This window comes from Typopeltis vanoorti, chromosome 6, assembly GCF_054136105.1.
Source record: "Typopeltis vanoorti isolate ZY-2024b chromosome 6, IOZ_Tvanoo_1.0, whole genome shotgun sequence".
NCBI lineage: Eukaryota > Metazoa > Arthropoda > Arachnida > Uropygi > Thelyphonidae > Typopeltis > Typopeltis vanoorti.
In genome coordinates this window covers 55,426,235-55,442,456 of record NC_143554.1, presented here as the reverse complement: position 1 = coordinate 55,442,456, position 16,222 = coordinate 55,426,235, and the positions used below count along the sequence as shown (strand labels likewise).

Sequence of the window (16,222 nt, the reverse complement as noted above, 5' to 3'; positions counted from 1 at the left end):
GGCTATGTGGAGGTCTCCTCTCAGTTATACAGCTCTGACCCTTAAGCACCCCAACAGTTCTAGACCTATTAGCTTCTAGACCTATTAATTGCTTCAGAAGATTTATCTGTAACCAAGGTGATCACATTAACATCAAACAGTGAAAGTGCAGTCTTGACCCCCTAGGAAATGGCCAAATGTCTGTAATTTTCAGTTAAGAAAGGATATAACACAGTGTGCCTGTTAAGTAATGAGATTGATTTTATTACAGGACAGAGCTTTGAATAAAAGTAACAAATGTGTTTATAGTTTTGACCACTAGAGTGTACTGCAACTTTCGAGTCAGGTAATGGAGCAGTTTTCGTGTGGCAACCATTGAAGTAAGAGTGTGTGAGAGGGGCATGTCAGAAGTTACATCATGGCGCAAAGATGCTGTGATAAAATTTTATTGTAAATTAAGAAAAACTTCTACAGAAGTGTGCCAAGACCTGAAGAAAGTTTACAGTGATGACTGTATGAGCCATGCACAGGTGTTCTGCTGGTCTTTAATGTTTAAAGAGGGGGGTGGGAGTCACTGGAGGATGAACTACACTGTGGACGACCCGTTTCTGCATGGACAAATGAAAATGTGGTGAAAACTGGGAAAATTTTTGCCCATGACAAGTGAATAACCACTAATCTACTCAATGTATAGCTTTTTGTTGGTAAGGAAATGGCCAGATTACTCTTAGAAAGAGATTTGCACAAGAGGAAGACCTGTTAGCGGTTTGTGCTGCACATGCTGACACGTGAATAGAGCACTAGGCTGCATGTTGTCAAATTTTCATCCATGCAATTGATTAAGATTGTGATGTTTGGCAAAGAATTGTCATTTGTGATGAAAGTTGATGTTTTCAGTCTGATCCAGAAACAAAATGCAAGAGCATAGAACATCTTCTCCCTGGCAAAAGAAAGTCAGGTTGCAAAACTCATGTGTGAAGACAATGATCATTGTTTTTTTTTTCCACCCTGCTGGAATTATCCACCGTGAATTTGTTTCAATGGTCAGTATTACTTAAGAGTAATACAATGTCTGTATGTCCACATGTGACATGTCAGGAAAGAACTGTTCCCCCAACAACAACTAGTTTCATTGCAAGACAATTCATCCGTGCACTGTCTGTGAAACAGTTTCTGGCTTTGAAGTCGGTCTGTGTGATCGAACATCCCACCCCCACAATTAACCAGATTTGGATCCCACAGACTTTTTCAACTTCCGAAAGATGAAGTGTGCCTTGAAATGAGAGCATTTCAGTGACATTGAGGATATTCAACATGGTGTGATCCAGACACTGAAGGATGTTCCTGTTCAGGACTTCCACTGTGCCTTTGAACACATGCACGACAGATGTAAACATTGTGTGGAGTTGGAGGGAGATTATTTTGAATCTGTGTAATTGATAATTTCAAATATAGGTCTTTGTTGTGATATAATAATTGTTGTCTCATTACTTAATGAGCACACTGTGTATGTAGAATTGCAGAGATAGTAATCATGATGTTTATGTGAACTAATAATCCTGTTATGGATTAAGCCACCATCTAATATAAATATCCTTTCCCTTTCTAATTAAACAAGTTCCATTCCCAGAAGTTTTACTATAATAGACATTTGAAGACTAAGTTTTCTAATGTGTGTATATATATATATATATATATATATATATATATATTATTAACAATAAAATATATATTATTTTATATATTTTATTGTTAATAGGTCATGGTAGGTCATGCCTCAGTAACTTGCTCACGTATTATAACACAGTGACGGCTGAACTGGATAAGGGTAATGGGTTTACAGTGATTCTACTGGACCTTGTTAAGGCCTTTGACAGGATACCACATGGAATTCTAATCAGTAAATTGCAGCATATGGGGATGGATATAGGGTTGGTGAGATGGATAGGAGGGTGGTTGACGGAGAGATATCAGAGAGTGGTTTTCAGGAGTAGAGTCCACAAGACGGCCTGTGACTAGTGGTGTGCCACAAGGATCTGTTCTTGGACCACTACTGTTTAATTTGTTCATTAATGATATAGGAAAGGATCTGAGAGGAACAGTTCATTTGTTTGCGGATGATGCAAAGTTGGGTAGGGCATAGTGAATGCAGATGACGTCACAATTTTGCAGGATGATTTGGATAGATTGGAGGTCTGGGCTAGGGTGAATGGATGTCAATTTAATGTGGCAAAATGTAAGGTTATACATTTTGGGGTGAAAAGATTAGCAGCAATTTATTACATTGGTGGAACTGTACTCCAGGAAATTGATGAGGCACGAGATTTAGGAGTGTTGGTGGATAAGGAGTTGAATTTTAGGGGGCACATTGTAAAAGTGGCCAAATCAGCTCATCAAATCACTTGGTTGCTGAAGAATACGTTGACAAGCAGAGACAAGCAAGTTATTGTTCCTCTGTATCGAGCCTTGATAAGACCCCATCTCGACTACTGTGCCCAGATTTGGTCACCTAGGTTTCTTCTTGATGGGGAGGAGGAGGTTGAGAGGATCCAGAGGCGAGTGACCAAGATGATAGCAGGTCTGTGGAATGAACCTTATGAGAACAGGTTGAGGATTTGTGGGTTGCAAAAATTGGTTGATAGGCAGAGGAGGGGAGATATGATTGAGACATTCAAATTACTGAAGGTTTTCTATAAAATTAATTCAGAAGATATTTTTGAGAATAGGGCTAGTTGTGGGACGACGACTAGGGGACATCCATGGAAACTGGGAAAAAGTGTGGTTAGTAAAGGTGTTAGAGCTGGGTTCTTTACTTTTAGAGTGGTGAATGAGTGGAATGCGCTCCCAGAGTTTGTGGTGGATGCTGTGACAGTGAACGAGTTTAAGGCGAGGTATGATAGATACTATATGAATGTCGAATAGTTGTGATGAATATGATTTGGGGCCTCCCTTGATGAGTCTAATGACTCCCTGGAGTTGCCTGTAATAATAATAATAATTATTTTAAAAAATAAAAAAAAAATACGAGGGGAGCCTGACAAGTTCTGATAAACAACTAGAACAAAAATGATATTAAAGCTGATATAACCACAAGAAAGAACATATCTTAAAACCCTTTAATCCCCATGTATCAAATTGTAATAATTTGTTCTTTTCTTTTAGGATATATAAGAAGACATCGGAGGTTTCGAAGAAATTTGAACTTTTCATCCCCCCCCCCCTCTGTGTGTGAGTGAGTGAGAGAAAACAACATATAAAAAAAATTATAATAAAACTCTAGTGACCCCTTCTACTCAAATGCACACATACACATGCAAAACCTTACATTGGGTCCACTCTATTTTGACATTACAATGTGTCTACAAAGAGTTAGGAAACTGAGCAAATGAATTTAACATGCATAAACAGAATGACAACTTAAGTCCTTGAACTTCAATTTACACACTTAGCACCATTCTTGAGTAACCTGATTTTGTGGAAGTGTTCTAAGAAAAACAGACTAACACAGTGGTAACAGTAAATGTTCTTGCACACAATTACAAAATAAATGACAACAGATATCTGTATTTTCAACTATACTTTACTGTAAACATATTCAGTTTTTATTTAAGACAGGTATTAAAAATTTTAATAGTTTATTTCAAGAATTTCAGCTACCCAGTGATGAAACAAAACAAAACTATTTTGGAACATTACTGTGCTTTTGCTTGACAGATGTCACTTCACTAAATGTAATGTATAGTTTTCTTTCCAATTTTCAATCACAAACAAAACCATAGCACTGAACCCACCTTAACTCCTTACTAAGAATTCAATTAATAATGTATCCACATAAAAGCTCATATTTATTTTCTTTATTTCTTAATGAAAGGGTTCACAACTCTCCTTTTTTCCTATATCCATTTCTTTTTTTTTTTGTCTTCTACATCTCTCTCTCTTAAGTCCATCAGCTGTTTGCTTTGCTTCGCTTCATATTGCAGTACAGCATACACTTTAATCTCCATAACTTGTGACTGTTTGAATGACATTACAACAACTGGATGTCACAAACAGCAAAAAGAAGTTTAGTAATGGTAGATCAGATAAGTTATCAGTGGTACAATGAAGCATAAGTTTCTTTTCCATTTGATCATTAGTTTATAGCAACCATCAACAGGTATTTTCATTCCAATGATGTAAGAAGATATGTACATCTTGCTGATTTCCTTTGTTGCTGCTAAATGAAAAACTATTTCCATTGGTGACTTTAACAATGAGGCATATTTAGGCTTAATGGTCCTGCTAGTTATCTATTAGAAGCAAATCTCATAGATGCTACTATATTCTTCTTACATCAGAATATCATTTTGACAAATATAATTTCATCAACACATAACACTGTACACACCTTTTATCCCGATTTTAATCAACTAAACTAACAATGAAATGTTCCATAAACAAAATCATGTAAAGATATTTAAATATCTATACAATGACCAACTTAGTAGACCTTGGAGCAGTGCCATGACATAAGAAGTTACAGAGGTTGTATGTTTGTAGTGTATTGGAAATGGTGTTTGAAGGAAGTAGTGGTAGACTTCATACCTAGTCAGGAGAATAAATAAAGTGGGAATTAAATAGATGAGTGGCATCATTAAGCAAGAGCTGCAAAATAATAATTAAAAAAAGTTTGTGTTGACAATTTAAAGAGAAAGTTGATCAGCATGAGCAGTACAAAACACATGACAGAAGGTTGACAAGGCAAAATGAGTGTACAAGAGGAAATTAGCTGTACAAGCCAAAGTAATCAAAAAGAGTTCTTTCAGCATGTGGCAAGTAAAAGTAAGAATGACTGATATATAGGATGATATAGGATGGTAACTAATGCAGGCAATATAGCTGAATTACAGAGTAATCAACTATGCATAGATATATCCTCCAGGTGAAGATATCAGAAGTAACAAATTATCAACTAATCACCACCTCAGGAGTGGTGATCAAGATATCTCTTAAGTCCATCAGCTGTTTGCTTTGCTTCATATTGCAGTACAGCATGCACTTTAATCTCCTGTTGATATCACAGAAGTTGGTTGAGAGTAAAATTCAGGAATGGCTGGATAGAAAACTATGTTGGGCAGCATGATTGAAGGGTGACTCATGCCTCGGTAATTTATTCACTTTTTATAATAATAAAGTGACTGAGTTGGTTTAAAAGAATGGCTACATGACTGCTGGCTTTTGAAAGGTATTTGAATGGATATCACATGGAACTGTTCATAAATTGGAGCAAATGGAATGGATATGAAGCTAGTGATGGGCACAAGAGGGTGGCTGATGGATAGACATCAGAGAGAGACATCATGAAATCTCATCATGTTGTACCAGCATATGTATTTCTGGTTTAAGACAACTCTCTGTTAGCTTAAACCAGAAATACATGATGAAACTGCCATTTCATTATGTGTATTTCATTTCATTTTGTTTGGCTAAGTCCTAAACTGCCATCCCATCCTCATTCATTCAGTACCAGCACATATCTACTAATGAGGTACAATACATGAATGTGAAGAATGGACATTAGGTTAAAAACTTCAATCAATTCTCAACATTTCCTAAAAGTAATGTGGAGGTCTCTTCTCAGAGAACTGAGAAGAGACCTCCACATGACCTGGCTTTGACCCCTTGGAAACTTATTAGAATTCATATTGTAGAGTTGACTGAATTTAGGTGGTGGTGGGGGACAGGTAAATGAAAATCTGAAGATAAGAAGCATAGAAGCAGCTCTGGTCATGATTGAGTTGAAGTGCAATAAAGACTAAGGACTTCACATTTTAACACAAACTTCTGTGTACAATGAACTAGCAATATCTCACCCAAAATAGAAATTTCTGAAAAGTCACAAGAATTATCGCATTAATGTGAAACTGCATAAGTTAAACACATGTCACTTGAGGTATTATTGTATAACAATCAAGTACCTAATAGAAGCAATTCAAAATTAATGGAAACATGAGAACCAAAGGCCTAGCATGTACCTTCTCAGGTCTACACCACACACACACACACATATATATATATATATATATATAGGCTACAGCCAATGTGCTGCATGAGTTCTAAAAATAATTGATGACAATTATTATTAGAAGTCGTGTATTTCAGACATATTAACATAAACATATTGTTGGGATTAGGAGAATGCTTCAGTGCTGATTCCAAAACTAGCCTCTGGGATTTGCAGTAGTTTCTATGTAATACTATGGTTTTCCTCCATTCAAATTCTGTAAAGTGATTACCAATACATGGTCTGTACTAATTTGTTGTAATGTCGTAGTATGTGTATTTTTTTTTTTCCAAGGTAGTTGTTAACAGTTCTTCCTGTCTACCTGAAGTAGATCAAGTTGCAAGCACATGACAGTGGATCTCCATTCAAATCAACATCTGTAATATGAGATAGAAACAAGCTTTTCACAACAGAGATATACTGCAGTATTATGTGAAGAAATTGCAGTACGTATCTGAGTTTGCACGTGCTAGCATGTCTAAAGAATGCTTTCAGTATCTTGCAAAGTCTATGCCACAAAAAAAGGTAGAGCTGTTAATAGGGCTATAAGGATGATACTCATTAATCAATAGGTTTAGTTAAATACAATGACTACTCTGTATGCATGCACACAACATATAAGGTCGGATTATTATCTGAAAAGTCACAAGAATTATCGCATTAATGTGAAACTGCATAAGTTAAACACATGTCACTTGAGGTATTATTGTATAATAATCAAGTAACTAATAGAAGCAATTCAAAATTAATGGTTTTCACAACAGATATACCGCAGTATATGTGAAGAAATTGCAGTATGTATCTGAGTCTGCACGTGCTAGCATGTCTGAAGAATGCTTTCAGTATCTTGCAAAGTCTATGCCCCCAAAAAAGGTAGTGCTGTTAATAGGACTATAAGGATGATACTCATTATTCAATAGATTTAGTTAAATACAATGACTACTCTTTATGCATGCACACAACATATAAGGTTGGATTATTTGTATGAGTATTACAATAATCATTTCATTATAACTTTTTTTTTATCAAAATTTAATTGGTTTAAAAATAAATATTCTTTACCTTGCAACTCACTATATACACTTGTAGCTATCTTTTTGGTAGGGCAGTAGATAATTGTAGAACCTTCAAAGTTAAAATCTTCTTTATTCTGAAATTCCTTTACAGAAAATAGGTCATTTATCACTGACTTGCTTTTCATGTGCACCTCTAAATACAGATTTGGTCTGTCATTAAAAAATCAATAAGAAAATGAAAACTTTATTAATAAATAATAAGGAAAAAATAACATTCATAAAATTGATATGTAGATTACCACAGATATTATTTTCTAAATTTATTATTATGCCATAAGTTCTGGTGAAGAAATGTTTAATGTAAAACCACAGAGTAGAAAACCAAGTAGACCCAAAGGAAAACTTGAAAGGCAGGATAACATGGAATGCAGTATTCTGCCTTTCTACAAGGACTCTAATCAACTACCAGACTATTAATTTATGAATTAATAGTTTGTTAGTTTAGAATTACTTCTGAAACTAAAGCCAGTGAGCATCTGTCAATTATGTGTATTCTTAAACCAGTCTCTGTTAGGAAGAATAAGTTTGCTACTGGAAAAAATTCTGTGCTTTCAAATTTAATCCAGCATAGCACACCACTGGACACAGATAAAAATACAGAAAGTGGATTAGTTCAACTTAGCCAACTAGCATTATCAAAAAAACACAGAGAAAAATTTTTTGCATTGTAAGAGGTGGTTCTGAAACCAGGAGTCTTAATTTCTAAGCAGGTGATAAGTATTAAAATTAACCAAAGGAAAAAATCAGAAAATCAATTTTTAAATTAGTAACTAGTAAATTTGAAACTAGATATCTTCTATATCAATAATAAATCTTCGGAAAGGTGTTTTATTTTTTTTCCTTCCCTGTATTTGTGGCTTTTTTTTTTTTTTTTAAATTTAGAAAAAATAACAATGGGTGAAGAATTTTAGGATGAAACAAAACTTGCATTTCACACCAGTGGAAATGGTACAGAGGGGTGTGTGTGTGTGTGTGTGTGTGCTGATAATTGTTTAACAACTGGCATACTAAATAAATAATAAAATTAAATATAACACAGCAGGTATGAAAATTGCAATCCAATCCTAAAAAAAATTTCATTATCAGAAGTGGCCAAGCCAAAATTAAGCAGATGTTTGTTGAAAAATAATATCCTGTGAAAGTGCTAGCAGAGATAATTCCTACATAGGCTACCACAAACGGAAGGAGCGGGATAAGGAAGCACAAAGGATGCCAAAATGATTGGACAAGCTTAATGTTCAAATTGTGTTAGCCATTGTGGACTAAAATGTGTGCTGCTCTACAGTTGACAGTCATTGTCAGTTTAACAACTGGCTTGCAAATGTCTCAAAACATTAACAATCAACTTGAGTGAGCTGGCTCCAGTACAGCATACCACTGGGTAGATGTAAATATAGAAAGAGATTAACAGGTTTGGTTCAAACAAGAAAAGGCCTAATGGAGTAGAAACAAGTTGTAAAAAAAAAAAAGAAAAAGGAATGCTAAATTACAAACTAGCTTGTATCCATGGGACAGACAAGATTTTCCAGTCTGTATTCAGATTAGGAAGATAAGAAAATATCTAAGTAGATATCTTGCAAAGTGAATTGTGCTATGTAATGGAAATGTGACATTGTGAATAGGATCTTACTATTTAAGTGAGACGGGGGGGGGGGGGGGGGGCAACAAAGTAGTAGTGGTACCTTGATATCTGACAACTGTCTGACATAAAGGAGTTCTATGTGAAGAAGTGACAATGGTCTTCTCTAACAAGGTACTGACAAATGTGGGGAAAGTACCTTGTGTTAAATAGAGAATTTAACTTGTGTTAAATAGAAAAATATCTCAGATTATTTTTCATTTTACCCATAATTATAACTGGAACTGCTTCTTCAGAATAAATGATCATGAAAACATAGTTTAAGGAGGTTCATTTCAAAAACACTTCAGTATCTGTTTACTTCCATTTGAGAACAGATGATTTTCATCACCTAATGTGAGAGGACCACCGCACTTACTGAAGATCTAAAGTGGCTCTTCAGTAAGTGGGGAGTTGAAATTTTTCATGTTTGATCTCTAGATCATAGTTTCCACATTATCTAATAACTCTCAGTCCACCAATAGTATTAATGTGCTAATAGGTTTTCAATCTTTCAAGAGTGGAATTACCATTAAAAAAAATTAATGTAAAATATGTGAGAATATATGAAAACCTTCTGTAACACCACATCTCATAAGTAGCTGATTTCTTATCTGACTTCTTTAGATTCCAAGTCTCACATCCATAAGTTGCTGTTGGAAAAATAACTGCATCCAAAATCCTCAACTTTATTCTCATGGAGATAGATCCATCCTTCTAGACAAGTCTCTGACTGTTGTTTTAGCCATTCCTAATCTTCTTCTGGTGTCTTCTTAACAGCAATTCATCATGTTAATAATAATGGATCCTAGGTACTCAAACTTGCTGACTTCCTCAATTCTTTCTCCATTAAGAATCATAATCTTTGTCTTATTAGCACTGAGTTCAAGTCCTCTGTTATTACTGATCTTGTTAACTTTATCAAGAATTTAGACTCCCATTGGTAATGTGTTTCTTAGACTACTCTAAAGCTTTTGACTTGTTCAGTGTGTGAAACTGCAGGAAGTAATAAAAAGAATAGGTTTTCCTCAACACACTATCAGGCCGAGAGCCAACCTGTATAGGGAGCAAGAAACCACGGTAAGAACAAGTGTCGGATTTACTGATTGGCTTCAGGTTGGAAAAGGAGGTTAGGCAAGAATGTTTACTTTCTCCTCACTTGTTTAGTATACATGTGGAGGATACCATGCATAAAGCACTGGATAAGCTCAAGACAGGAATTAGGATAGGTGGTAGATTGATCAGTAATCTGAGGTATGCTGATGATACTGTATCCTCTGTAATGACAAGGTAGAACTAGGACAAATGGCTAATGCAGACTTAGATAAATAATAAATTTGTTTTATATTGATATAAAACAAATACTTTGCATTTGAGAACCCATCCCAACACACACACACATTTTTTCCCAAAACCAAATCCTTTGTGATTCATGTTTCAAATTTAATTACTGAAAAATACAGTTCATGAATGCAATGTCACATTCAATTATCATTTCTTGTTTCCATCTATTTCATACGAGGATCATTTACCATCATCAGAAACACTTCTCATTCATTCATTCACACACACATTTATATCTAAGTATATATTTTAATAAATTATTCTCAATTTCATTTCAGGACTATTTAATGAAACTAACGTAGCTTTAGTTTTTTATAACTGAGATTGATTCTCAGTATCTGACTGCAATATCAGCAACAAAGGAAATTTCTGAAAAGAAATCCATATGGTGCAAAATAAACATCTAATGTCCCACAACATAAAAGAAACACAGGAAAAAAATATTAAAGATAAAGAAAATGTGATTTCTTGTAATAATCAAATCTAATCTGATAAATTCAAAATGTGAATTGCTGAAGAGTTGATTTATGAGGAAAAGGCAAACAAACAAACAAACAAACAAAAAAAAAAAACTGGATTACTGAGTGATTATTTTATGAAAATAAGCTTGCTAAGAAAGACTGCAGTGACAGATGTAACAGGGACTAACATCAGAACAAAAGAAATTGAAGATATTTTGAATATTAAGAACATTCAACATGAATACAGACATGGAAGTGGATGGAATACAAACCTATACACCATGAGAAAGAGCAAAAAAAAAAAAAAAAAAAATGCAGCATCATTAATGAGCAAAGGAAGGGTTTCAAGGAAGTTGAAAGGCAAGATAGGGTCACATAAAGAATGCACCAAGAGAGTGATAGCAAATTACAGACTACTCAGAATCTCAGGATTAGTAACTTAGATACTGGGAAAGTTTGTTATGGGTAGAATTCAGGAACAAGTGGATATGAACATGATGGATAACAAGGCTTGTGAAGAAGAGTTCCTCTTTTAAATTTACTCACTTTCTACAATAAAGTGTCAAATAATTAGGATAAAGGAAACAGCTACAACATGGCATTGCCAGATGGCAAAGGCATTTAACAGAATACTGCAGAGAATTCTATTTTGCATGATTATGCATTGTTCCAACTTATAAATTGTAAGTTGGAGCAAATGGGATAGACACAAATCTGGTAATATGGTTAAGAAAGGTTGGTTAGTAGGCAGATATCCCAGAATAGTACATGGAGGAGGTAAATCAAGAAGAAAGTAGGTGACCAATGATGTGCCACAGAACTCTGTACTTGAGTTGCTGCTGTTTGATCTATACATATTGGTAACAATCACCACACATACAAGAGAGAGAGAGAGAGAAAGAATATCCAGTTGAAGTGGTAAACTATGCAGTTTCAGCAAAGTGTAATGGTTACTATCATGAAGGTTGTTTTCTTGATCATAAATTAGTAAATAATAATATTTGGTTAACCGATCAAGTGTTGATCAATTTTATTAATTAAACTGAACCAACTAGTTTCGCCACACTTATCTGTTGGCTTCTTCAGGGCACTTACATATAGGTTTAAACACTCTCACAATTATGCGTAACTGCAAACCGACAAGAATAAAAACTGACTAGAATAATTACAAATAAATAGTATCGAACGTGAGTGAAACACGTATCGCGTGTACAAGATCAGCTAGCTGTTGCTGAGGAACTTTCTGTAGTTTGTATTAAAGTTCATTTCTTCCGTTTTTAAGGTTCTGATTAGGGTTTTCCATATCTCTGGGAGTATTAGGCCTTGATTTCTGTTAAGGTTCACAGTAGAACGGGCGACTGTGGCTGCTTCTTTGAACATTCTCTATTTCTGGCCTATCGTCTCATTTCTCCACAACATTTCTCCATGTCATCGAGTGGGACAAAAGCTGTTCCCCTAACTTAGAGGAAGATTACCATTCAAGAATGTTCAAAGAAGCAGCCACAGTCGCCTGTTCTATTGTGAACCTTAACAGAAATCAAGGCCTAATACTCCCAGAGATATGGAAAACCCTAATCAGAACCTTAAAAACGGAAGAAATGAACTTTAATACAAACTACAGAAAGTTCCTCAGCAACAGCTAGCTGATCTTGTACACGCGATACGTGTTTCACTCACGTTCGATACTATTTATTTGTAATTATTCTAGTCAGTTTTTATTCTTGTCGGTTTGCAGTTACACATAATTGTGAGAGTGTTTAAACCTATATGTAAGTGCCCTGAAGAAGCCAACAGATAAGTGTGGCGAAACTAGTTGGTTCAGTTTAATTAATAAAATTGATCAACACTTGATCGGTTAACCAAATATTATTGTAATGGTTACTAGTTCGAGTTTTGCAAGCATACAGTTGTGCACCTTGCAAGGAACAGACTACTAACTGTGTATTATACAGATGGAACTACGATGCATAAACTGATAAGATTAGGGTGTGAGAGTTAGGAGTGATAGAGAGCTGAAGTTCAAATCTAGTTGCATGGGTTTCATGGGGATGAGGACGTGATGAATAATATCCAGAGGTTGAGTGACCTAAACGGTGACTGGCCAATGGAGTGCTCTCTATGAGAACAGATTGAAGTTTTGGTAGATAGGCAGAAAAGACGGCATATGATAGAAACATGCATTACTAAAGGGATAGATGCAGAAGAAATTTTCTATACATGACAGGGTACGAAAAAATAAAGAGCTTAACCATAGAAGCTGTGTAAGCACCAGATGTTTTGCTTAGCGAGTGATGAATGTCTAAAATGAGTTTGGCAGAGGCAATTATGAATGATTTGTAAGTGAATGAACTAACAAGAAGTAGAATATGAATTGTGTGATAATGGCAAATGTGCGGACCTTCCGCAGTGAGCATTCGAGAGGTATGATAAGAATGTGTAAATAATGGCAAGTGTGAACTTCCTGCAGTGAGTGTTCAGGCTCTGTGGAGAAATCCATGTATTACAAGCGGAATTCTGAAAACAATGCCTGCAAATGCACAGCATCGAGAGTTTGAATAAACTTGAAGCAAATGTAATGTTGATTTGTTCCTGCACCCTCCACTATGTATAGTTATAATATTTCTTATAAAATATCATGCATTGTGTAGGTGCTAAGATATTTATCAAAGCATGTAAACAGCATGCAGTAACTGAAATTTTGACACACAAAAATATGAGTACTATTGAAATGTCTACCAATGTCGTAAAGTGAAAATCTAATCTTGATAACCTCTATTTGGCCTGAACCAAGTTTGTTCTTCTTCAAGTTTCTCTTCCACAATTTTTCTCAGCCTCTTCTCAAGTATGCTTGCATAAATCTTACCTGGAATACTAAGTATGGAAATTTTTTAATAATTCTCATATTCATTCAGTTTTATTTCCTTTTTATAAATAGTTATCATGAGCGTGTACTCATATCATTTTGAATCTAACCCTGTGATCAGGCCATCTGAATTATGCAGTGCAGCTGCTGCAAAACTTTCATACCTCATATTTGAGTACTTCTGGTCAAATTATCATCTACTCCAGCTGCTTTTCCACATTTCAGGTTTTTGATGGCAACCTCAATTATTGATATATACTCTTGATTGCATTTCATCTGACTATTCTCTACAACTATACTGTCACTTCTTGTTATATTTAACAATTTTCCAAAATAATTACACCAGATATCTCTAGAACATCTTTATCTTAAGTTTTCATGTAACTTTCATCATCTGATTCCTTTTACAGTACTCTTTCCTCCACTGATGTTCTATATTCTTAACAGATTCTTCTGAAGACTTTTGTTTAATTACTATTATATACTGATTTGCTTTCCTACATTTTACTTGTATTCTCTCAGAGTGCCAACTATTTTACTATCTAGAAACTTTTGCTATGCTTTCTTCTTTCCACAACTGACTCTTTAACTTACTGAGTCACCAAGGAGTTCTGATTTTTATATCCTTTTCAGATGTTGTTTTAGCTGAATCAATGTTTTCTTCAGCATCTGGAAAGATTCTACAAAGTTTGATTCTTGTTTTCAAACTCTAATTTCTTCCTGAACTACATTTGAGTTCACAGTTCACTTTGAAAGGAGCTACTCTTGAATTTCTTTTAAAATTTTCTTATACAATTTACTTTGACTATTAAATTATTTCAGGAAATTACAACATATACTAAATATTAATTAAAAGAAAACTTTAATCAATACTTCGTATATTTTGGCAATGTTACATTGCCATCTTCATGGGAACATAAAACTATGGTAAGTGCATGCAGGCACTAACAATGAGCGAAATATGATAAACTATGATAAGTGCACACAGTGCACTTATCATAGTTTTATGTTCCCATGAAGATGGCATTGTAACATTATCGAAATATTGGAAGTATTGATTATAGTTTTCTTTTAATTAATATTTAGTATATGTTGTAGTTTCCTGAAATAATTTAATAGTCATGTGTTACCAACGCATAAGCTTATCAACAAGAACACATTACTTTTTAATGATATTCAATTTTATTTCATTCAAAACTAAATGGCAACCATTTCTAATTTCAAATTCTCTGTTATAGTCTTGTGTCCTGAACTAGCAAAAAAGATATCACTGCCAACAATAAAATAGTCAGAGACTTTTCTATTTTTTGTGTCTGCTCTTGATGGTATCAGTGATGAGCGATGACCAATTCATGTCCTGAACAGAAATCCAGCAGGTACTTACCATTGTTATTGGCTTAACTCTTTTCTTCAAATTTTCCCAAAACATTTCTGTATGCCTGGTATTGCTTTCTATTCTGCTGTCAAGATCTATAAAAAGTAGCAACTTTTCTTTTATCTTTGTGCCAATTGCCTTCTTTAATGACTTGGAAAATTCCTCCACTTCTTCCTTAGCAGAACCTTCTGTGAAAACCGCCGACACAAATAAGTCTCATTGTCCTATTCTCCATTATACCCACATTATTTTCTTCTTGATACTGCCTACCATTCACAAGAAACTTATTCCTGTGTTTAATGTTGAACACTATAGCTATTTCTTCCTTTCCCTGATCATTAATGCCTATACATCATCATCTCATTCCTTTTACAGTTCTCTTTCCTCCATTGATGTTCTATATTCTTAACAGATTATATAACGTCTTTTAAATGTCATTTAGAAAAATCTCACCTTTTTTTATTTTTGCCTTCTTTGTTTCACTAACACCAAATATGTCGACCTGGTACTTGCATAGTTTTTCTGCCAGTTCTACACTTTTTCTTTTGATGCCTCTTATACTGATAATGTCAATCTTGAATTCTGTTGATGATGATGTAGAGTTTGTTCCAGTAGCTGACTTTTACTGTTTGCCCTGGTTCTCTGACAAAAACAGCTGAGGCCTTCTTTAACTGGGCAACACACTAGCTAGTATTAAATTCCATCACTGTGCCATCATTCTGTAATTTGGTTTAAGCCAATAACAATACGATTTGGTTGATTAAATCCCAAACTGTCAGCCAATCCTCGTTCGTTCAGTATCCAGGTGGATACTCAATAGTTGGGTGTGCTATAAAAAGATGATGATTCTACATGAGGTTAGAAGCTCTACTCAGTTCTCCATATTCATTAAAATGCTATGTGGAGGTGTTTCCTTAGTTATCTAAGCTCCGGTCCATAAGCCTCTCTTATCTGTTTAATATTCATTTGTTATGTCTCTATATGTGTCCCAGGAATTTCATCTTTCCTATGATTGTCTTCTTTGATATTCAGTTCTTTTATTTCACATAATATTTCTTCACTGGTTCTTCTTTCTCACCAATTTTCTCTCAAACAGTAAATCTGAAATGCTTCAATTATTTTCCATTCTTCTGTTTTGTACTTCAGAAATCCTTAAATAACAACTTATTGATGCCAACATCAAGTAAAATATGCACATCTAATGAAACTAAAAGAAAAACCTGTTACTGTCACATATACACAGAGAAAAAGAAAGAAAAGATGGTTCCAACAACCCAGTAGAATTATTTCCAACAAAAACATGTAGTTTTCTATTACAAATAATAAACTTTTAATTATTGCAATCATGTTTATTCTCCTTGAATTATACTGCAATTGAAAAATGGTAAATAAAATTGTGGTTTAAAAAAATTAGCAAATATTTTTAAAGTCTAGGCCAATTATAATTTTTATGGAGTATTATA

At 34.5% G+C, this 16,222-nt stretch overlaps 1 protein-coding gene across 1 annotated transcript in view; it reads right to left on the bottom strand.

Annotated features, from left to right (window-relative positions):
• Nucleotides 1–16,222, bottom strand: part of LOC150105464 (bifunctional 3'-5' exonuclease/ATP-dependent helicase WRN-like) — a 370,108-nt gene that overhangs the window by 208,433 nt on the left and 145,453 nt on the right. Inside the window, exon 12 of the mRNA XM_090394834.1 lies at nt 7,085–7,248. Within this exon, the coding sequence (XP_090250960.1) occupies nt 7,085–7,248 (164 nt within the window). The remainder of the gene's footprint in view (nt 1–7,084; nt 7,249–16,222) is intronic.